Source organism: Lichenostomus cassidix, chromosome 2, assembly GCF_008360975.1.
Source record: "Lichenostomus cassidix isolate B80296 chromosome 2, HeHo_3.0, whole genome shotgun sequence".
Lineage (NCBI taxonomy): Eukaryota > Metazoa > Chordata > Aves > Passeriformes > Meliphagidae > Lichenostomus > Lichenostomus cassidix.
The window spans coordinates 140,071,154-140,093,977 of record NC_139482.1 but is presented as its reverse complement, the minus strand read 5'-3'; the positions used below and the strand labels follow the sequence as shown (position 1 = coordinate 140,093,977).

The 22,824-nt window shown below is 42.0% G+C and overlaps 1 protein-coding gene across 1 annotated transcript; it reads left to right on the top strand.

Moving 5' to 3' along the window:
• The first annotated feature begins 27 nt into the window (after positions 1 to 27).
• Positions 28 to 16,111, top strand: DERL1 (derlin 1). Its single transcript, XM_085053496.1, has 8 exons — positions 28 to 375; positions 2,391 to 2,502; positions 5,659 to 5,723; positions 8,265 to 8,291; positions 10,300 to 10,395; positions 11,059 to 11,111; positions 12,272 to 12,382; positions 13,455 to 16,111. The coding sequence occupies exons 1-8, from the start codon at positions 223 to 225 to the stop codon at positions 13,591 to 13,593; spliced, it is 756 nt and encodes a 251-aa protein (XP_084909622.1). The 5' UTR covers positions 28 to 222; the 3' UTR covers positions 13,594 to 16,111.
• The last annotated feature ends 6,713 nt before the right edge of the window (positions 16,112 to 22,824 follow it).

Sequence of the window (22,824 nt, the reverse complement as noted above, 5' to 3'; positions counted from 1 at the left end):
CGACGGCTCGCTCCCCGCTCCACCCCGAGGCGGGACTCCCGGCGGCCGGGGCGGGGCCGGAAGCGGCGGCGGCGGCTCGGCCGAATTCGGTGGCGCCACGTCTGGCGCGGGGCCCCTAGGTGAGCGGGCGGCGGCGGGAGCGGCTGAACCCTCGCCTCGTCTCTTCCTCAGCGGCCGGTTCGTGGCGAGGCCTCGGCGGCGGCGGCCAGACGCGGCGGCGACATGTCGGACCTCGGAGACTGGTTCCGAAGTATCCCTCTGATCACCCGCTACTGGTTCGCCGGGTCCATCGCGGTGCCGCTCGTGGGCAAGCTGGGCCTCGTCAGCCCCGTCAACCTCTTCCTCTGGCCTGACGCCTTCATCCACCGCTTCCAGGTACGGGCCGCACTACTGTTCCCGGCGTGCCCCGCGGCGCCCGCGTCGTGGCTCAGCGTGGCTCGCTGCGCGCGCGGCCTTCTGGGAGCTGTAGTGCACGGCGCGCTGCGGGGCCTCGCAGGGTGCGCGCGGGGCTGGCCGCTCCCCCGGCCGCGCTGGAGGAGCCGCGCAGCGAAACAGCACGCAGGGGTACCGGGCTGACCAGAGCCCCTCCGGCGGGAGTCGAGCCGCCTTCCCGCTCAACCTGGACAGGGCCTGCGGGCTGGGCCCGGATTTAGCCGGTGCTCTGCCCGCAGGCCCCGGGCGCCCATCGCGGTGACGGGCTGCGCGTCCCTGCCAGAGTGACGGAAGGAGGGATGTTGGCCCTGGCAGCCGTGTAGTTCGTCTTGTGTGTTTTTTCCTAAATTTTCTGTGGGAGTTGTTCTGGCGGGTACTGGCTGTTGTGCCAAGGAGCTCTATGGCTGTGACTACAGGCGACTTGGCCAGCTCTCTGTCATCGTGTAGCCGTGACTTTGGGAGCTGTGTCTGGGGTTACAGGCTGTGCAAACATCCCAAACTGCAGGTGGCCCAGGAGCTTTTGAGGCAGAGCTACATGACAGACATGGAGCTCCTGGGGCAGGTCCAGCGGAGGGCAGCAAAAGGTGATCAAGGAACTGGAGCATCTGTCTAATGAGGAATGGCTGAGGGAGCTGGGCCTCGAGAAGAGACAACTGAGAGGGGACCTCATCAATTTCTGTCAGTATTGGAAGGGAGGTGTCAGAGGATGGAGAAGCAGCAACGGGCAGAAACTGATGCACAGGAAGTTCCACCTGAACTGAGTGACTATGCACTGGAATGGATTGATCAGGGGGGCTGTGGAATCTCCCTCAATGAAGATATTAATGGACTGTCTATGTGCAATTCTGTGTCTTGTGCTCTAGGATGACCCTGCTGGAGCAGGGAGGTTGGCCCAGATGATCCACTGTGGTCACTTTTAACGTGACCTATTCTGTGAATCTGTAAAGAAGTGCATCTTTTGCACCTTCTGGTTTGGAATTTGAAAAAGCTTTTGTTTGGGATTGTCAACTTGTGTGCTTAGGTATGGTCCATGTAAACTAACAACTAATGCCTTGAGGTGTCAGACAGGCAGTGTTTCTGGTGTATTAGCAATATCAAAAGTGGTCACAAGCTGGACATATTTTTCCTTGCACTGTGACATTACAGGTTCAGTGTTGGGGAAGAGCACTCATTGGATTAGCTGAAAATGAAGGAAGAGATTTCAGTCTTTAAGTTTCTATTATATTTTCTCATTATGTCTTCACTGAAGAAGGCTCACTACAAGAAAAATAAATTAAAGCCATGACTCTATCTGTACCTTGATTCATGTATTGTCTCCAAAATTTAGTAGCATAAATGACTATTTTTTTCATCTAGTTCTGTTATTCTTTCTTGAGCTGTGATGTTCAGGATCCTAATACTCAGTTTGGAGATGCAGCTGCTTAAAGAGCTCATTCATGAATGACCAGACATTTTCTGTCCATGCTACGTGCTGCCATGCAGTTGGCTATTCCCAATATTCATTGCTGGGAGACTGTCTTAGAGCAGATCCAAAATGCTCAGAGTGGCACGTGCTGTCTGGAATGGTACACTAAAGGCTGTGAATTCCTTGGCCTCTGTTCAAAGGGAAGAGTGGGTTTTGTATGGTTGTTTTTAAAACAGGGAAGCATCCTTGCTAGTATATCCCTTTTGCACTGCATTAAAGACTCATTGCTGCAAAGATGTGATGGAAAGCAGTTTGGAAAGTTGTGTGTTATTTCTGGTGTAGTCTTAATGGCTTTGTTTATCAGATTGAAATAAAAAGCCATAACTATAAAAGCTGCTGAAGCAGCAGCAGTTGATACTTGGGCTATTTTTAATCTTCTTCTTGATGTTCCAAGTTTTCATTCATTATCAAGTAATGAATGTAAACAAAAAGCTTGTGTATATGAGTTCATTCTGCAGTTTCTAAATATATCTTCCTCTTTTGATTTGGACAGATCTGGCGGCCGATAACAGCAACTTTCTTCTTCCCGGTGGGACCTGGAACGGGATTTCTCTACTTGGTGAATTTGTATTTCTTGTATCAATATTCGTCAAGATTAGAAACAGGTATGTTATCCATGAAATTGTATTCACCTGGTGGATCCTGCCTGGAGCTGATAAGAGATGGCTTATCTCTGTGCCAGCTTGTGTTGGTCAGCATGAAACTGCTCTGAAAACTGATTTTCTGTAGCTTGCTCCTTCCCATTGGCCATTTAGGATCTGAACTTGATATTTGTTTCAGAAGGAGGGCCTGGTCTTTTTAGGTGTTGGATTTCAGGAAGTGAATGAGACAGACTAAAAGATGACGTTTACCTCTGTTTTTTTTTTTTCTGATGTCTTTTATCAGTGAAGGATGATAGAGCATAATATAATAACGAGTCTATCCACTGGGAGGAAATACTGTCAGTTTTTTCTTGTTGTAACAGGGATGCTTACTTGTGTTATTCTGTTGTTTGTGTTAAATTGAGAGATGCCTCCTACAAAGGAAGTCTACCCCTCTGCCTAACAGATATGTGGAAAAGCTAAGAGACTAGGAGGCTTTTCAGTTAAGGAGAAAAATTAAATGAAAAAAAGGAGATCAAAGAGTGGATCATTTCATACAAAAAAAAGGGATTGTTGGTACAAGCTAGCTTCAAAACTGGTTTCCTTTTGCACTGCCCAGTTCATTAAAGCTAGACAAAAAGTGGTTCAATTGATGTAAATAATTAAAGTATTTGCAAAGCCAGACTCTTCCCAAAAGCCTTTGTGAACAAGAATTTCAGTATAGTTCTAGTGGAGTCTTAGAACTTAGAACTGATGGTGTAAAAGGGAATGCACTGTAAGGTGATGTTTGGGTAATCCCACAAGAGAGAAGAGATCCCTTGTAGACGTGCCATGCAGAGTATTGTGGAATCATGTTTAAGTCTTAAGAAGAGTAGCAGGGAAAGGGAGGAGTGGTGCCAGATTATATTTGTTTTTTTTTCTTATGGAAAGTTAAGTAGCAGTTTAATAGCTAGAAATGGTTCCTGCTTCTCTTTGAGCCTTTCTGTAGTTTGTGAGCACATGAGAGTGCTGGCAGTTCTGATTGGGCAAAGGTAGGTGTAGTAAGAGTTCCTGGTTAATTGTGCAAACTGAAAGACCTCACTGCTTATAGATCTACTTACAAAATGCTCTAGTTGTCTGTGCTGTGGCATGAATCTTGAAAGGGAGTAAATTTCTGCTGTACAATGCATATGGATTTTGAAACTGGGAAGTCAGCTGGAAACAATGCATTTCTTTTATATTACAGTAATTTTTCTGGGTATAGATGAAGTCCTTGGTTAGGCTGGCCCTTCTTTCTGTGAAAAAGGCTTGATTCCTTCTACAGTTGGAAGATGTATACATTGCTGATGTTTACAAGTGGAAGTCAGCATTGGTCTATGCCTCCTTTTGTCTGTGAAACTGAGAAAGTGAAACTTTTGTTTTCAGCATTGTGCATGGTTTCTGAGCTTACACTGTTAATGCATGCCAGCTTCAAATTCAGCTGTCAGAAATACCCGTATGGTTTTGTACTTTCCTAACGGGCTGACCTGTAACTTCCAAAGGGAAGAGAGATTAATGTGTTTTTGTTGTACTTTGGTTAGAGAAGAACATAACAAATATCAACAGAGTGAGCAGAATATACAGAGTTCAATCCCCAGCAGTATGAATGATGAGATTATGGGTCTGCAGCTCTTCCCAGATGACTGGTTTATATCCCAGGCTTAACAAAAGGACCCGTGGAATAGAGCTCATCCCACACCTGTGCTGAGCTTTCTGGCAGTTTGTAGTTCACTTTCCTTAGATGTTCATCAAAAAGTCATTTTAAATGGTTTGGCTAATATTCTCATTAACAATCTCCTAGATAATGAGAAGTGAAAAGATTTAAAGGAATAATAATGGCTTCGATTTCTTCCTGTTTTGGAAGGATTCCTGAGCTGGCGTTTCTACAGCCTTAGTCAGTGTCTTCTCTTTATTTGTTTCTATTTGTTGTATGGCAACAGTAAGGAAAAAAAACTTCAGTTTATGTAGTTTTTCAACTTTAAAACTTTCTGATATATTTTTCAAAGCGTTTTATTTTCCTGTCATGTAATTTGCATGGCTGAACTTAAATAATAAAATCGGTATTTTAGTGATTTTGTTTTGCATTGGCTATTCCAAAAAGCTAATGCTTGAAAATAGATTTTCTTCCTTTAGAAATACTTGTATAAAGCTGAGCAGAGCTAACATTAAACAGTAGCATTCTTTCTAGGCATTTTGATGTTTAATTATGGGCATGTGATTCAGCTTGTCCATGATGTGCTGAATGTGTCACTGTCATTCCCGCTGTCACTGTGTTTCACCCCACCAGTCTGGGTCTTTTTCAGCAATATTCTCAGGCTTTCCTTGCCTGCCTGGGTTTATATGAAAATTGATGGGAGTCTTGCACAGATACTGAGTTCTCTGTCAGCCTTTTGCCACAGTTAGCAAGCATGAGAGCCTGAGATTTTCGTGTTTGCAAGGAGTTGTTCGGGGGTTATTTATTAATCAATATCCCTGTCAGGTCTCAAACTCAACTGAGCAATTGGAGATAATTTAATTTAATATGACCTGCAGGGAATGTTACTGTATTATTTTTGTTTCCAGTGTCCTGAAAAAATTGACACATATTTGAAATGGTGAATTAGACAAGCAGTACAGCTTAGAAGAAGGAACAGAATGTGCTGCACACGTGTACCCTCCTCACCATGTGCGCTAATTTTTTCTGGAGTATAAAAACCATTGCATCTCTTGAGTCTGACTAGATGATGCAAAGAGAATGCAATTTGCCTAAGTAAGGGCTGGTTTCACGTGACTCAGTCATGAAATTTGGTGTTTCTGCTTTTGCTGTGCACGTGTATTTCCTTATTCTGCGCTTCTAACCAGCAGTTTCATGTGAAGGATGGAGTCCAACTCCATTTTGAAGTCTTAATGTAGTTAAAACTACTTATCTCCAGAGTCAGTGTGTTCTTTTTTAAGTATAGACACTGCTTGTGCTCTAATGCAGTAGGCTGAATGTCTTATTTTTCAGCCTGTAGGTTGTTCTATTCTAAGGCTTTTTAAAATTAAAAAGAGAAAACATAGACCACAGACTGCATATAAAGCAACTGTTATTAACTGAGCTTTCTTAGACTTTGAAAAATAAAAGTTGTCTTAGTTTTTTATCAAAATTTCAGTACCTCTCATAATAATTCTTTTTATTTTCAGGGGCTTTTGATGGAAGGCCAGCTGATTACATGTTCATGCTCCTGTTTAACTGGATCTGCATTGTTGTATCCTTCTCATCATCAAACTGAGAAATATTTTGCTTCTCCTGTTTTTGCCTAAAATGTGTTCAAAAGTCCAGGTTTTATCAAGGAACAGTTTTAAAATGTAGCAGATGTTCCCGGATGAGTTTGTAGAGTTTCTAAGTGTGTAACCTTTCTGAAAATGAGTGGCTTGCAGGAAGGACTCAAATGTGCTCACAGAGGTGTGCAATGTGGGGCCTCAGGTTCTGCCTGTGCAGAGCTCAGTGCGTGCTTGGTGAGCATCCCTGGTGTTTGCTGGGTTCCTTCACTGGGCTGCTCTTGTGTGGGCTAAGACTGACTTTAGTGTATTCAAGCTGCCACGTGCAAAAAGAACTAATCATTGCCATTCCCTTAAAATTATGGAGGGATCCTTTACCTGCTGAGTACAAGTCATCTGAGTCTGTGGAAGCAGTGTTGTGATATCTGCACTGAGACAACTTCCTGAGGAAGCTGGGCTTCTTGGTTTGAGAATGCCGGGAAACACTTTTTCCATGAGCTGTGCTGTTCCACCTGAATTTTCTTGAACACAAAACTGGCAGGAGTTGTTGATAAACCAGATGGTTGTGCCACCATTCAGAGGGATCTTTAGATGCTGGATAAATGGGCTGGTCAGTAATGAAGCTCAGCAAAGGGAAGTGCAGAGTCCTGCTCTTGGCAAGGAACAGCCTCAAGCACCAGGACAGACCAGGGACTCTCAGTCTGCAAAGCATCTTCCAGGAAAGGTCCCGGTGTCCTGCGGGACACCAAGTTGACCATGAGCCAGCAATGTGCCATTATGGCCAAAGTGGCCACCAACCTCCAGAGCATTGCCTGCAGGTTGAGGCAGGCGATTGCTCCTCTCTGCTCAGCCTTTGAGAAATGTATGGGGGCTGCATGCAGCTCTGGATTCCCAAGTACAAGGGAGACATGGACATACTGGAGAGAGTCCAGTGAAGGGTCACAAAGATTATTAAAAGGTTGGAGCATCTGTCACATGAGAAGCTGGGAGAGCTGGGATGGTGCAGCTTGGGGTGTCATCATAGAATCATGTAGTAGATTGAATTGGAAGTGACCTTGAAAGGTTGTCAACCCACTTGCAATGAGCAGGGACACCTTCAACTAAACCAGGTTGCTCAGAGCCCTGTTATCTGACCTTGAATGTTTCCAGGGTTGGAGCATCCACCACTTCTCTGGGCAACCTGTGGCAGTGTTTCCCCACCTTCACTGTAAAAAATTTCTTTCTTACATCTAGTCTGAATCAACATTTTTTAGTTTAAACCATTACTACTTGTCCTATTGCAAAAGGCCTTACTAAAAAATTTGTCCCCAGGCCTCTCAGCCTTTCCCTATGGGAGAGGTATTCCTCCAATAATTTGTATGGGCTTCCTCTGGTCCCACTCCAGCAGATCCATGTCTTTTCTGTGCTGAGGACTCTGGAGCTGGACAACCATTTCCACAAAATAGTGCAAAGGAAATTCCATTTAGTGTAACAAAGATGATTTTTACTGCAAGGGCAGCAAAACACTGACATGATTGGCAAGAGAGGGTGTGGAACCTCCATCCTTGGAGGTGCTCCCATTCTGTCTGTGTTCTTGCTGCCTCCTTGTAGCAATTTGTGGTGGCACAGCACGTGGGAAAAAGGGAGTGGTGACATCGGTGTGAACCAGATACAGCCAGGAGAGCTGGTGTGTAAAGCTTTATCAATGGATAATCTCTAGTTGCATTCCACTATATGAAGGGAATTGCTATTCCTGCTTGTCCTGTCAAGCCACAGTTGTAACAAGGTGCATTTAGTTATGTTGTTATGAAGATGATGATTTTCTTTATGATTGCAGGTTGTTTGCTGTGAGCATTTAATTAATCTAATTGTGACTTGACTTTCAAACTGGTCATTTAAAAGCATCTAGTTGCTTGTTCCCTATATGATGTAAGGACCAACTTGAATGCATGATTTGGGGAAATGTTGGGTGTCATTTCATATGTATTCGTGATCTGTTAAAAGCTGATCGTATTAAAAAAAATCCTGATCGTATTAAAATCATTCAGTGGTTATTTCTACTCAGCAGTTACTACAACAGATTCTTTGAGCTCCAAGGTGGGAGCCTGCATTGGTGCACTTCAACAAGTTGCTTCTTTTCTATGACTCATTGGCAATATCTTGGTATTTTTTTAAATGATTTAGTATTTCTTCAGTTAGAAAACTAAAAAGTCAGTGTTAAACTAATGAAAGAATCCAGCTGTTAAACTTTAATGTCTATGCAAGGACTGATTGAGTCTGTAGCTAGCCAGTTTCATCAGGGAGGAAAAGCCAGTGCACCCATCAGGCCTTGGGGTAATGACTTGAGGTGGGAACTTGAAAGGCTGCCATAAAGCAGTTATTAAAACAAAGTTTGTACATCTCTAGATCATTGGAAATTTTAACTTAAAACAGTGTAGTATTGATTTTGAACATTGAAGATCTTTGCATGTGGGTCCTATGTATCTGCAGTTTTTTATTGTTGTAGTCTGCTAGGTTTTTCTGCATTTTCCTTCATGGTGTGATGACAGATAACTGGCTTGGTAATGGACATGCAGGTAAGTGTGGTGCAATTCCTTAGATAATAATTTTACAAAACTTTATGACTACTTAATGACTTCATAGAGAGCATTATTGACTTAACTGCAGAACATAGTTAAGCTAGGCTGTTCAGATTGTATCAGCCTAGATACAATCTGTATCAGATTGTTGTTCAGAATGGACTGCTGTGTGTGTATTGTTAGTTTTTTTAGTTTGGGTTAGCCTCAGCTGAAGGCATAAGCTTGGATCTGACTGCCACACCTAACCCAGTTAGGGAGTCAAGAAATAAAAATTAGCTTTGTGCAGTCAGGCAGTGCTCAGACTTTTACTAAAATGGACACAAGATGTCACCTATGCACTATTTCTTTCAATGAATGTGGATCTGCTTTCTTGTTTTTCTACTTAAATGTTATTCTTGGGTTCATTAATCTTCTCAAATTTAGTTTATGTGCCTTTTACTTGCCAACAGAGGATTTTTTTGTGAAAAACACAACTTCAGTTTGAGACCAGAACTGTGAAGTGCAAAATCCTCACAGAAATGATTCAGACAGTGGTCTTAAGATCCTATTTCAATGAAATAATTCTTATCTCCCCAGCTATTTAGGGTGAAAATTGAGAAGTGTTTTGTGGACAGAACAAGGTGTCAGATAACTGCATGTCTTCAGTCTGCTTCTGCCATTCTCATCTGTCTCCAACACCTAAAGATTGCACCAATATCTGTAGTATTCTGTACAGAATTATCTTAGCATTTATTAGATCACTTCTCTGGCTCCCTGGTAGACAAAACCAGCGATTATGCATCTCTGGTCAGGAGTGAATTTTATTAAGAGCTGTCCATAACTTTACACTTACACTTTTCTGTGGGGAAGAAACCACAAAATTTTAGAAAAGCATGCTGGAGTCACCCACACATTATACAAATTTTAGACTGATTGTGTTGATCTGTATATTTTTAGAGAGGTACTTAATTTTTTTTTATCTGCACACAAAGTATTGCTTAAAGAAGAATCAGTTGTTTGATGTAAAAGTGTGTTTTCTCTTGAAAATAAGGGGGATTTTGCTTGTCTTGAGTGGTCTTTGTTGAAATTCAGAAGATAGAGTAGGATAGCTAGGTCTCTATTCCTAAGTCAGATACTTTAAGATATTAGATACTGCTTTTTTTTTTTTTCTTCAGTAAATTTAAAAGGGTTTTAATAAAGACCCTAAGGTTCTTCTGTGGGGAGTCAGAGTGCTGGTGCACCATGGGGCTTGTGGAAGGCTGGACTGATGCCAGCTTTAATGTGGAACCTGTTGAATAGCAGCACCCCAGAAGGGATGAGTTTTAACCTCTTTTCCAAACACAGGAGCTGGTTCACAGCAAATGTTGCTGATGCAATCTGCCTTCAGTTCAGAAATCAGCAGATAGCTAAAGCAGTGCTTTGTATTTCTTTCACTAGAACTAGTCCAAGCAGCTAATACAGAGTCAAAGTAAAGTACTTGAAACAACCTCATCTCCTGGCATGGATCACAGGTTAACTCCAAGCTCTACCAAGGAGGCTGTGCCAAGGCTGGCTGTGGTACTCTGAAATGGGGATTGACTGGAGCACCTCCCCCCGTGCTGCTCTCAGGAGGATGGGGACATAGGTGGCAGTTGGATAGATAACATTTCATCTGACCCCAGATGGGTGTGTTTGGCTCAGTGCCCTGGAAATGATTGTGACACTGGTACAGGGCTGACTCTGCTGTAGGTGTAGGTGGGATCAGAAGAGTTCCCCACAGCTGCTCTTTTACTTGGCACAGGCTGGAGCCCTTTGCTTTGGCATGGTCCTGCAAAAGAGAATTACCAAGTAGGTTCTCCTTAACTCTCCTAAACTGAGTAGTTTTTGAGCAGATCCATGGCATGTGGTAGAAAAGATTCTGGGGCAATCTGTAAACACTTTAGTGATGCACCATGCTTACAAACCACTTTTGAAACATAGCTCTTGCTCCCTGAGTTTCTTGTGCTTCTGTGAAAGTAATGGTAACTCCTTTTTTTTTAAATTGCAGTTGCTGATGATTCCACTCATCATGTCAGTACTTTATGTGTGGGCCCAGCTGAACAGAGACATGATTGTATCGTTTTGGTTTGGAACAAGATTTAAGGTATGTTAGACAGGATATTGGAAAGATTTCTGCCCACAAGGAGCATGTGTAGTGGTTGAGGGGTGAAATATAAATATTTTCTCCTGTTAAAGGTGTCCTGTACTCTCACATAGCTGAATACTCCTTGAGATGCAGCAAAGACAAATTTCTTCATAGTCTTCTGTGTGGTGTCACTCAGTGCGACTCTGCTGAAAACATGTCCTGACAATTCACTGTTCTGAAAAAAAGGAAAAAATTCCTGATAAGCATTAGCCTGGATAAAAGCTGAATGTAATGACAAAATGTTGGTGGTTTAAATTGTTTTTTTCTTTGTGACCTTGTCTGTTTCTGCCAGATCTTGTAGTGAAGACTGTTTTGATAATTTCCAGACCTTTTCAAAACTGAAAACTTTAGGAGTTTGTTCCAGATGCAAACTTGCTGTGGAACGTAGGGTGCAGAAGGCATGTTTGCTTATAATGTTTGAGTGTGTTTTCTCTAAATTTGTTAGTGATTGCTCAGTTTGGAGTAACCTTGTTAGGTTGAATCTGCTTAGGTTAATAGATCAGGACATGTGTAATGCCTAAAGCATTGAGATTGTGATCGTGCTTATTAGTGCAGTGGGAAGTTGAGAGCAAGTTTGCATGCTTAACTTGTACTTACTGTCCCCACTCCTCTTTTTTTCAGGCTTGCTACCTTCCATGGGTTATTCTGGGATTCAACTACATCATTGGTGGATCGTATGTATTTACTTTTATGGCCAATTTGAAGTTATAAAAGCTTTTACAGCTATTTAACTTGCTGCTGAATTTAGGAGTAATATTAAAATAAGAAGCTTAAAACTGTATAATCTGGCTGATAATGCTCAGTGTCACATGGTGTTCATTTAACATAAAAGCAAAGAGATGTGCATGTGAGAACTAGAGAATAGCATATAGGTGAGAGGAAGGTAATGAGGGTTTGGTGTATTTTCTAGTAGCTCTATGCATTGGGCCTTCTCCATACTAAAAAAGTAACACACACTAAAGAAAGATGTCATCCCCTGGGACCAGCCATCATTACTGGTTTTAGAAACAAATTTAACTTGACTCTGATAGTGCTGTTACTTCCTTTCCCTCACAAACTTGTCCAACCTGATCCTTTTTCTCAGTTTGTTAAACAAGAGAAAATGGCGGTAAGCCCACAGAGTGCCATATCAGCACTTGTTGAAATTTTTGGTCTCTCTTGGTTTTTTTTTGACTAAACCCTGTGATGCAGAAATCCCCTCTGTGCACAGTCTGCCTCACTGGGCCCTGCATTGACTGGGGCCTCTTGGTGCCACTGTAACATAATTAGTGACAGTAACAAGTTTCTGGTTGGGTTATAAAAGGAAGAGATACTACAGCAAAACCAAATTCCCTTTTCTGGCTGTGCCTCCTACTGACTCATCTGTCACTTGTGGAAACTGCTTGCTGTTAGATACTTGCTGTTTCTATGCATGACAGAAGATACTCAAGGGCCTCCAGTCAGCAGTGTTTTTGCAAAACTGGGAACAAAACAGTTCAGTACAGCAGGAGACAGGTTGTCCAGTGAAAACAGCCGTAACTTCTCCAGCTCTGCAGATGATTGTTTTGGGCGCTAATCACTATACGGTCTAATTCCCCAATGTAAACAAGTATTTAATTGTGTTTTCAGTACAGAGTGTAGAGAAGGCTTGGAAGGGAGGGTGGAACAGACTATTGATGTGTTGGCACAGGAGGTTGGCCCTTCTAAAGAAGTGGCTGCAAAATGCTAAGGGAAGGGAAATTTCCCGTGTGTCATGACCCTGACAAAGCCTGGTGGCAGGTGAACAGAAGATTGTCACTCCTTTATTTTCTGAGAAGACAGCATGTGAAACCATTCTTTCTCTTTTGCTTTACAGAGTCATCAATGAGTTGATAGGAAATCTGGTTGGACACCTGTATTTCTTCTTAATGTTTAAATATCCAATGGATTTGGGAGGAAGGAATTTTCTGTCCACACCTCAGTTCCTGTAAGCTGACTTTTTTTTGCCTCACTGTTTGTTTGGTCCAAATTTTTGTATGGTTTATCAGACATATATTTGGTGGGATTGTAAAGTGTAAAATACTTTGCTAAGTCAACCTGCTTCAGACTCTCATATTTACTGAGCTGAGGAGTCATAAAACACGGTGAGTTAACTTTTAAATGGCCCATGTTAGAGTTCTTTGTTGTGCCTTGGGATAACTTATGTCTTTACCCACTCTTAAGAGTGAATGTCATAGTTCTGCTATTGAATTGAGCTGCAGTAAAGAGAACTCCTTAACAGTTATCAGAAATCATTATAAAGGAAGTTTTATCCTGTAAATTATCTGTTTTCTATATCCCCATGCATCATTACAGTAGCTACCAGTTCAGCAATGTGTAACAGTAATAGTCAGTTGTAGACTTGTTCAGGGCTAGGACATGATTCTGCTTTGCAGTCTGTACCACTCACCCTGACAGAGATTGCAGGTCTTGGTTTCTGAAGTATTTTTCTTGAGATAAGTTCATTGTTTTGGCAGTGAAGTACTATGATCAAAAGCCAAAGTTTGTAGCTTCGGTTGCCCTTGTTCTCATCCTTTTGGGTTGTAAATATTCCTCCTCTGTCAAACTTTAGTTAGCAACTCAGTTAACCGTTTTCATAGCATAAAGTGTTGAATTACAATTACACTTTCTGTACAAGTTTCAGTGAATAGGGAAGCTTTATATTCTAATTCTGTGCTTGCAAGCCCATCTGGTAAACATAATTTTTCATAAAGATTAGATGACAATATTGTTTTTAAAAATATCTTTCAAGGTGGTAGCAGCTCTGAAAATGACATCAGTCTTGTTGGTTCTGTATGATTCTCTTGTTACCGTACACATCCCAGAGATGGAAGTTTCCCCGTATTTCCATTTCTCAGTGTGTACTGAGGGTCTAGATTTGGAAAGAATTCTTTGAAGTTCTACTGTGGAAGGCCAGTTCTATTGCAAAGTGTATCAGCTAACAGGAAGTGCGTGGAAAAGTAGTCTGGCATTTACCCCCAAGCTTTTTCTCTAACTCCCTCTCCTCTGGTTTGTCCTAGTTACCGCTGGCTGCCAAATAGGAGAGGAGGTGTGTCAGGCTTTGGTGTCCCTCCTGCCAGCATGAGAAGGGCTGCAGAGGATCAGCAGGGTGGTGGAAGACACAACTGGGGCCAAGGTTTCCGGCTAGGGGACCAGTGAAGAATTCCTGCCCTTGGAAAACAGCAACTCTTCGGTTTCAATTGGACGAAGAACCAACCGTTCCTGGTGCAGAGCATGCTTAAGAACTGAGCTCTCTGTAGTGCTCTTGGATTTAACTGATTAGCAAGAAAGAATGTTTCCGGTTCAAGAGTAAATTAAAAACTCCAGAAGGAAAAAATGTAGATCTTGCTCGAGGTTAGCCAGTAGTATCCAGTGTGATTCTGCCATTAAAAATACGCCTTCTTTATACAGTATTGTCTGTCACAACAGGATCCATTGGCTGTCCTGTTCCATGATGGAACAAGCTAGTGGTGTTCTGTCTTGCCTGGTATGTTAAAAGCTTTGTTGACCACAGTTAAGTAAGAATTTCATGTGAGGCAGATGTCTCAAACAAGCCCCCAAGTTTAGGAAGCTGACTTTTTCTATAGCTGTGCTTAAGTCCCACGGAAACATTATTTAAGCGGTATCTCTGCTGCATTCATAAAGCAAATTGCAAACGTTTCATTTCTGTTCTTAAGCTGTGTTTTGAGCAGAGCTTTTTCTTGCCACGCAGCATTTGTCCTACCTGCTACATCCTGGGCTGGGCAAGGTTAAGAATTAGAGAGCTTTTGTTTGAAATGGCAATAACAGACACTCACAGAATTGAAATCTCTGAACTCGTGACATGTTCCAAAGTTTGTTCTGGTGAAACTGAAGTTGTCTGGCTTGTTTTTTCCCCCCCCAGATCTGTGAATTCTTGGCTTCAAGGTTTCTCTTTTGATTGCCAAATTGGGTAGCATAAATACTGCTTAAACTAGAAAATGTAACATTGTTGTGGTTAATATAAAGGGTACTGACTGCAGCGTTGTTTAACTGGATCTTCAACTTTGTCTTAAAAGCTTTAAGATGGTAAAGAATCAAAGCTGGAAATAATCTTTTGCAGGGTGAAGATACAATATAACAGGTTACTGCAGGACTCTCTCATTGTCAAATAAGAAATTGTGTACACTGTTTATTAGTATCTGTACTTTTTTTTGGTAAAAAGTTTTGACATGGCAAAGGGAATGATTCTGTACAGTAGTTTTTCTTGCACTGGGCTTCCATGGGCAGAGCACGTGGATAAGATGCAGGAAGCTGTAATGCCAGCTTGTTACTGACTCACTGCATGCTCTTGAGCAAACTTCTTACTTATCTCAGTTTTCCCAGCTGTAAGGAGGAGTTCTGCATGTCTCACAGCATTCTTACAAGACAGCTGTCCCTGACCTCCCTACCTGGGAGCTGCTAGTGAGCAAGTAAGGCTTAGGTTTACATAAATCCAACACTTCAGCTAGGAACACAATTACTCTAAGCTTAACCAATACTTCTACGTCAGAATGTAGTTGCTCTCTTTTTGTTTTATAGTTGGAGGAAGAAGAGCATTGTTGCTAGGATAAGTTTCAAGTCTGACTGAATTGCCCTTTAGTGTTTGTCTGTAGTTTTACTGGGTAGTTGAGGCACAGAAAGCTGTTCTGCCCCAACTTAGGTATCTCAGGTAACTGTAAGTAGGTGAAGTGAATCTGGGCTGATACATTTTTATTACCGCTTTGTTTCTTCACTAAACTTGGGTTCTGAAGGTGTAAAAACTTGTAAATACTAAGTGATGCAAAGCTGAGTGGAAAACAAGCAATTAGACTGGAAATTTTAAAACATGCATGTTCCATGTTTTCACTGCAACTTGATTGTATTGATTTGGCTCATGGAAAAACGTAGAAAACTGGTAATGATCATACTGTGGGCTTAAGTTTTTTTCAAGAACTTGGAGTTTAGAAATCACCTGCCATTTTTGTCTATCCAGTGATGAGTTCTAAAGATGCTCTTGTCTCTTTCTTAGTACAAAATGGTCGGTAGAAAAGAGGAGTGCAGTGTTGTAAATACAAATATTATCATTGACCAACAGCAGATATTTGATGTGGACTTGAACAGTCTGAAAATCATTGTTATGATAGGAGTCTTTTTAGTCATAGGAATATCGCTGTCTGCAAAGCATTTGTATTCATTTTGAGTCAGGACCCAACTTTTCAGTGAAGATGCAATAGTTTGTGACTCAGTTAAACCCCTGGCACTCTCAAACTGCAGAATATCTCTGTATCGAAGGCCCAAAGGAAGGCATGAGTGAGAGAAAGCACAGCAAAAGTCATTGTACTGGCCCACTGCACTGCACAGGGTCTTTCTTTCTAGTATGTCCTCCTCCTCTAAATTAAGAGGAAAAGGTTTGTAAAGAAAATAGACTTCTAATAAACCTTGATTAGCTTCTGAGCTGCTTCAGGTCAATTTACTTTGTTTATGGAAAATTTGCTTCAGAATTCCATATTACAAGCTCAGTTTGTTTGTTTCTCACTTTGTCACTTGACCTGAACTGCTGTTTGTCCTCCCACGTACATTGATAATGGCAGTCTCTTGTTAAAATGAGTACCTCCTTTCTTATTTTGTACAGATAATTTCCCTTTTTGTAATCAATTTTTGTTGGCAAAGTTTTAAATTAAAATTTTAATCTCTGTTACTGTCTTTGTTTTGCTAAATCGTATTTCAGCTTAAGACAAGCCTTGTGATCTTCAGGTCCCCAGGTATAGTCTGACAGCTGCACTGTGACACCATCTCCTGCTATTGATAAAAATACTCAAGAAAATGACCTGCTTTTGGGTGGGAGTCTTCTCTGATCAGTTGCAAAATCATGAAACCATTTTCTTTGTCTCTGTTTATACCATGAGTTTTGACAGACCGTGTCCTTCGTGTACTATTACCATTTTACAGCTGGTTTTTTAATACTTGATTATTAATCCTTTGTTCTCTGGGAGAAAGCATTCTTGTTCTTGCCCTCAAACTTTATGGGATTGATACAGATCATTTACTTTTCCAGGGGTAAGCTTGGAATTCTGCAATACACTCTATCCAGAGTGATGTGCACCACTGCCAGAATTTCTTTTGAGGCTCTTACCTTAACTGATTTGGAGATGGACACATTGGGCATCCTCTGAATGACTCTTCTGGCCGTCAGCATTCATCTGACTGCACTTTTCCTGTTTGTTACCATATTGGCTTTTTGGTTTGTTACCATTGCCACCAAAGAAAATCATGGACTTGGTACATAAAGCACTTTATGAATTAGTTGTGCTCCTTGAACTGGAAAACTTGGGTCCATACTAAATAGAACAGTGTGGCAAATGTGTGCCTTTTGATTTTGCTCCAGCTGCATAAAGAGTCAGCAGAAGAGCCAAGAATATGAAATCAAATGCTTCATCTTTCATTCCTTTCGCTTTGTCTTGGCGACAGCTCCTCTCAGCACAGCTCAGTGATGTGGTATTCAGTGACTTAATGAGAAATGATCTGTTGTCATCCAATGGTTGCGCTAGGAAAACTGAGAGTCTTTCATTTTCAGAGGAGCATATTGTTTGCACTACAACATAAGATTCTTTCTGTGTTTATGTATCGCTGTGTAACATATCCGGGAGGAAGACTGCTTTGCTTTGGTGGTTCAGGTGGTGAGCTGGAAAGATACTCACCAATTTACAGTCTGAAGCTTCTGATACAAGAAGTCACTTTGTAATGACTTTGTAATCCTGTTCTGCATCCATAAAATTAAGATGATTCATACTCTCCCTTGTTTTGTGCTAGACTTAGGATGATGGATCAATCTGTACTTGCCATAGTATGACAGAGCGCTAATTTTGGTGTTCTTAGCATTGCCATTGCCTGCACTAGTAAATGGGTTTTCTTGTTCTAAGCATCCCTGGATTCTTATTTTGCCATGGATGATAGTAACAGTGTGAAGTTTAGAATTTCGTCTGTTGTCATGATTTGATTAATTAAGCAAAATACTGTAATATGTGCATATTTAGCAGAAGTACTTACATCTAAAAGGTAGTATTGTGCTGTTCTCTGGAACTGAAAAGATGAGAACACTTTAGCTGCTTGTGTTTTTCAAGCACACCGTTCAGGTGATGAAAGGAGGTCCATTTGCAGTCATGGCTCACCCTTTCATCAGCTAGAACAGGATCTAGGAGTGATTGCACTGTTTGGGAGCAAAAGTGCATGAAAGAGCTGTAGCTGTGGGATGTTGGCAAGGCTGCTGTGGAATCTTGTTGATGTTGGGGATGGTGGTGGGGGGAAAGTGCTGATGAAACCTTAATTCTGGTGCTTCATTTTTTTTATTTTGCCCCTTTTCCAAAGGACAAAGCACTTCCAAAATGCCATTAGAATCAAATCAGATTTTAAGGCCACATTTCTCTGACTACCAGAACAATCCTAACCCTTCGTGATGAGGATCATGGCCACTGGAGGTAGTGTTTAAAATCAAAACCATTGGAAGTAGTCCTCTTGCATCAGAATATTTACAAGTATTTCTTAAGAGGATGTGTATATTTAGTCCTTGGACTGGCTGTGGATTAAAGGACAGCAGGTGGATCCCTCTATTAATGGTTTCATTGACTTGTCATTGTCCCTGGATGTGTGAGGAAACCTGTGCCAGGCCTTGGGCTCATCAGGCTGCTTGGTAGATGTCTTCACACTGCGGAGTTCAGGTCACCTTGTGTATTTAGTTAAATGGAGGAAGTTTCTTTGCAGTTTACTTCCCTTTGCTTTCTAGTTGTGTATCAATTAACCCTCCCTAATGAACTCCTTGACTGGTTAGTAGTTAACCCTAACAGACCCCTCAGCCTGTTTTAAAATCAAAGCTGCCTCACTTTCTCAACTGGAAAGGCTTTTGTAGCACTTGTCTTCATTAGGACTGACTTGCTGAGTGCACTGACTGCTGATGGTGGTGCTGTAAGACCTCCCTCGGGCCATGGGTATGGAGGTCACTCACAGAGGGAACACACGGGAGCAATCATCCTGTTGCCCATCCCTCCTCTTGGGTTAGGCTGCAGAGGCTGCTGCCCTCCTTTGCAGCCTGTAGAGTGCCTTTCCTACACAGTGTCATTCCTGTAGAACAGAGGGTCTTGGATCAGTGCAGTCCAAACTGCTTGTGCAGGTGTGTGCTCAAAGCCCCAGGCTGTGGGGAGCAGATATTGTGATGGAGAAATGCAATTTGGGTTACATCGTGGCTTTTTTTTTCATAAAAGTAGTTTATGTGTGGCATTGGTGGATGAATGAGGTGAAGAAGCCTAGGGTACCATTTTTTGGGTGAAAAAATATTTTTAATCAGTCAGGAAGAGATCTAAAGTTGCTGAGAAGTTGCTTTCTTAACTGGACTTGAGAATGGGAAGAAAAAACAATCAGTGATTGTATTCATTGATCAAAGAATGTTTTTCAAAGTGCTTTTTTAACTGCAATACAGGCTCAGAAAGTGGCAGTGTCTGTTCAGACTGCAAAGATAAGCAGCACCTATATCTGTCCTTATCTGCTGAATCCATAACCCCCAAGGGGGTGCAGGGGCAAAGAGAGACACTGCCTGGTATTTGTGGCCCAGCTGGTCTCAGGGATGAGCCTTTGGCTGGAAGGAAGCCTTGATTATGTGCCTTGAACGCCCCTTTACCTGTCTTTATAAGCAGTTGTTCATTGACTGTGAACTGCCTGTGCTTATTGCTGTTAAGAATTTAAGCAACTGCAAAAAGAAAATGGCATGTGTGTGCCTTGGGCATTGGCCTTATTTGTTGTAGGGGCTTAAGCTAAGGAGTTAACAGCTAATGTTAACTTACGTTAGCTAAGTTAACTAATGTTAATGTTTTGGTATTTTCACTCTGGAGCTTTTACATACAGAGTAATTTTCTTAAAAGCTGATTCAAAGCTCGGCTGCCAGAGTGTTTGGGGTTTTGAATGGATAAATGTGTAGGAAAGTTAATCTTGTCATGTTTTCTGTCTCGCTCTTCTTACCCAAGGTGTGTAAGATCAAAATCCAATTAATGTTGAAAAAGTAAAGTAAAGATTCTGGGGCAGCTTCAAGAATCTTGAAGACCCCAAAGCTTTATGCAACTGATGGCATAAAGAGCTTTTATTGTTCTTTCAGCCCTTGTGTTGTGTAAATTCAGAAACCAGATTACATCTTTAGGGATTATTTTTCTTAGAAGACCCTGGTCAGAATTTACAAGCAGAAGTGCAAAAATTTTGTAAGAGTTCAAACTCTGTAATTAGAAGTGCTCTGGATCATCCAGCCCAGCAATATTTGGGGTTTTTTCCTACTCTACAGTTCTGTCTTAGCAATATTCAAACTGAAGTGCAGCCCTTGGCTTGTTCATAGGGACGAGAGTTCCTCTCTAGCTGTATCAACATCTGCCTTGGCTTTGGTAGCACAAAATGAACATAGCCAGGGGCAGGGGCTCCCCAGGGAGACCAGCACATCTAAACATGCAAAAAACCCCCCAAAAAATCCATGGGAGCTAAGAGGAAGGGGAATGGTGGGAGGTGTGACCTGAGAGTAAGTTTGATTTATTTGACTTTCTTTAGTTGGCTGGGTTGAACTGGTGGGGTTGTACAACCCAGGAGAGAATAGGACAGAGAAGGATGAAGAAGTGGCCATGTCATTTTGAGGAGGTCCTGGTTTGGTACCTCATGCGCACGGCCTTTTCCAGGGTATTTCAGTAAAGTCTCTTGAGATGAAAACTGCTCTTCCTGAAGGCTGTAGAAGAGAAGGCTCCTAATCTGAAAATAAAGGGGCAAAGCCTCAGTGTGTGTGTAGAGGGGAGGTTCTTAGCTGGAGATCAGACTTGTGTGTGCCTGCAGCATGTACAGGTTTCACTGGAACAGGATTGCAAAGAAATTGTGCATGGGGGTGGTGGGGTGACAACATGAGAGTATTTTATTTGGGTGATACTGATAAAAATGAAATGCCTCAGGTTTTTATTTCTAAAATGACATTTCAGTTAGCTTAGGAGATATGATGGGTTTTCTGTTTTGCTTTTAAAGTTCAAGTCAATCCTTAAAACCTGAAATCAGAGCCTGGTTTTTTGATTGGGGCAAAACATTTCTGCAGCCTTTGTTTCCAGAAGTGTTATGGTGGTAGCAGCTTTTCACTGCAATTAAAAAAAAAAAAATTATGACTCTTGTCTGTGATGAGACTTGCATGTTGGAAAAAAGACCTCACTTGAATCATTGTCAGTGGGTTTCTATCTTGTTTGCTCTCTGAGCAGGGGAGTACCTGGAGGGGTTAAGAACCTGTAGCTTCAGGGCAGAGAGTTTCTGCATTAATGCTGAAAGCTTCCTAGCATGTCTGCTGCTCTCATTGGGGGGAATTACAATCTGATTTTTAGTTTTCCTGTATATTCTAGTTAGAGCAGTGTTGTTTCATTTAAATCTACCTTCTTTCTTTTTAATCTGAAACTGCACTCAATGCATTAGGGCCAAATTTAATGCTTCACAAGAGCACAGGAGGAAGAGGAGGGATATTCTGAGCTCTACTGCATTGGACCCATATGCACTGCCTACATTTTGCAGAGGCAGGCAAGACTTACATGAGCATCAGATGCACCTGCAGAATGTAAATCCTCATCAGTTTAGAAAGCCTGAGCAGGCTGTAACAGGTACTCCTCACCCATTGCCTGCTATGACAGCCACCATTTATAAAGAACTCTAAACCGTTTTCAGAAGTTGAGTCCTGATACTTAAAATCATGTGCCCAGTAGCAATATTGGTTTTATAGCAATTTATAATCTTTTCTTACCTCCTCTGCTGGCTGTCATGCTGGCAGTAAATTACCAATCTCTCTATTTTTTTCTCCCCTGTAGGTGATAACCAGTTCAATCCCTCTTCCTTACTTACATCCATCTCTGTTTTCCATATATCAGCTACTTGTTCTCTCAGATGGTCTGATGAATGTAACTGCTTTAACTCAAGAGTTCTTGTCCTTGCCACACGAGCTTTTGGAGCTGCTACTTCAGAAGATGAGTTTTTGTGCTTTTTGTCTTGCCCATTCTTTTTCTAGCTGTTGTACCTGAACATCTAATGGTTTCTCCAGACCTTCTCCTTGTTTCTGTACTTCAAAGCCACCCCATGCAGATATGCATGACTTTTGGGAGCAGAGGACAGTGTGCAGTCATTGCAGACATATCACTCTTCCCAAACAGAAGGGAAGCTGTGATTAACCAGATGCTGAGCTGTGCTTGCTTCTCACCTGGACTGTGACACTGGGAGGTCTCACCAGGCTGTGAGTCCTTGCATGAACCATTGCCTTCACAAGAGATGGATTTGTGGGGTTCACAGAGCCATTTGTTGAGAAACTACTTTCTCATTTCTAACAAAGCATTTCCCCCTCTCTTGCACCCATCATTCAGTCCTTTTCAAATACTGAATTCCTCTGTGTAATGTATTTTTTAAAGAAAAGAAGAAATATAAGAGCAAATTATGCAAGTTGATGTCATTTAAGCTTCCTGGGCAAGGTGATAGTAGAATTAAAAATCCACTGTTGGAGGTGCAGGAGTGGTGATACTGCACTTGAAGGTCTGGTAAATCTCTAGGAACTGTATCAGTCTAATTTCTTGAAAACAGACAGGCAACAACAGGCCCTAGAGTAACATCATCTGGTTGAGTAGCTAAGTGGGCAGGGGGATGCTTTAGCTGGATGCAATCCCTGTGCTGAAGGATCTCAGACAGCTCTGTAGCTGCTATTAGAGCACAGCTCATCAGGTCCAAAGATTTACTGTGTAATTTAATACAACATAAGCTAATGTGTCTGCTCCCCTATAGAAAGTCTTTGTCCTCTAAATCTGCTCCTGCCAGTTCCTCAAAGTCATCCTAGAGCTTTCTGTTTCCCCTTGTGCATCTTGAATGGGATTGATGACTTCCTAGGCTGGCTCTAGTGGGGTGGCTCATTCCACAGAGCTGCCCTCTGAAGCCACAAGGAAATCCTGCTGAATAAGGAGAATTTCTGTTAATGTGTAATCGAGTTGTGATAAGACCAGCTAATAAAGATAAGGTTCCCAACAAGTGGCACGGGACAATGAGCAGGGAAGTGGAGTATGGAAAACTCTGTGACTAATCATGACCCCTGGCTGCATTGTTTAAAGGAAAAACCATGCTGAAGAGGATGCATAGGCATGTTACTGAAGGGGAGGGAAGGAAGGAGGAATCTAGGGAAAATAGTAGGAAGCAGGAAAGTGATTGTACCTCTATGACCATGAAGGCAGCACTTTGACCCTGGGGAAGGCTGTCTAAGGGCGGTTTGGGCCTAATGCCCTCATAGCTGAAAGGCCAGAGGGAATTCAGTTGCACTGTATGGGTTGATCTGGTTTATAATTCACGGAGAAGGGCTCATTCCTGCTCACTCTGGGGACCTCAGTGGAACAC

Bases quoted from the DNA above. Each gene is read 5' to 3' on its own strand.
- DERL1 (XM_085053496.1), top strand. From the start codon at position 223: ATGTCGGACCTCGGAGACTGGTTCCGAAGTATCCCTCTGATCACCCGC. The intron at 10,396-11,058 runs GTATGTTAGACA...TCTTTTTTTCAG, and splicing joins GGTTTGGAACAAGATTTAAG to GCTTGCTACCTTCCATGGGT. The intron at 11,112-12,271 runs GTATGTATTTAC...TTTGCTTTACAG, and splicing joins AACTACATCATTGGTGGATC to AGTCATCAATGAGTTGATAG.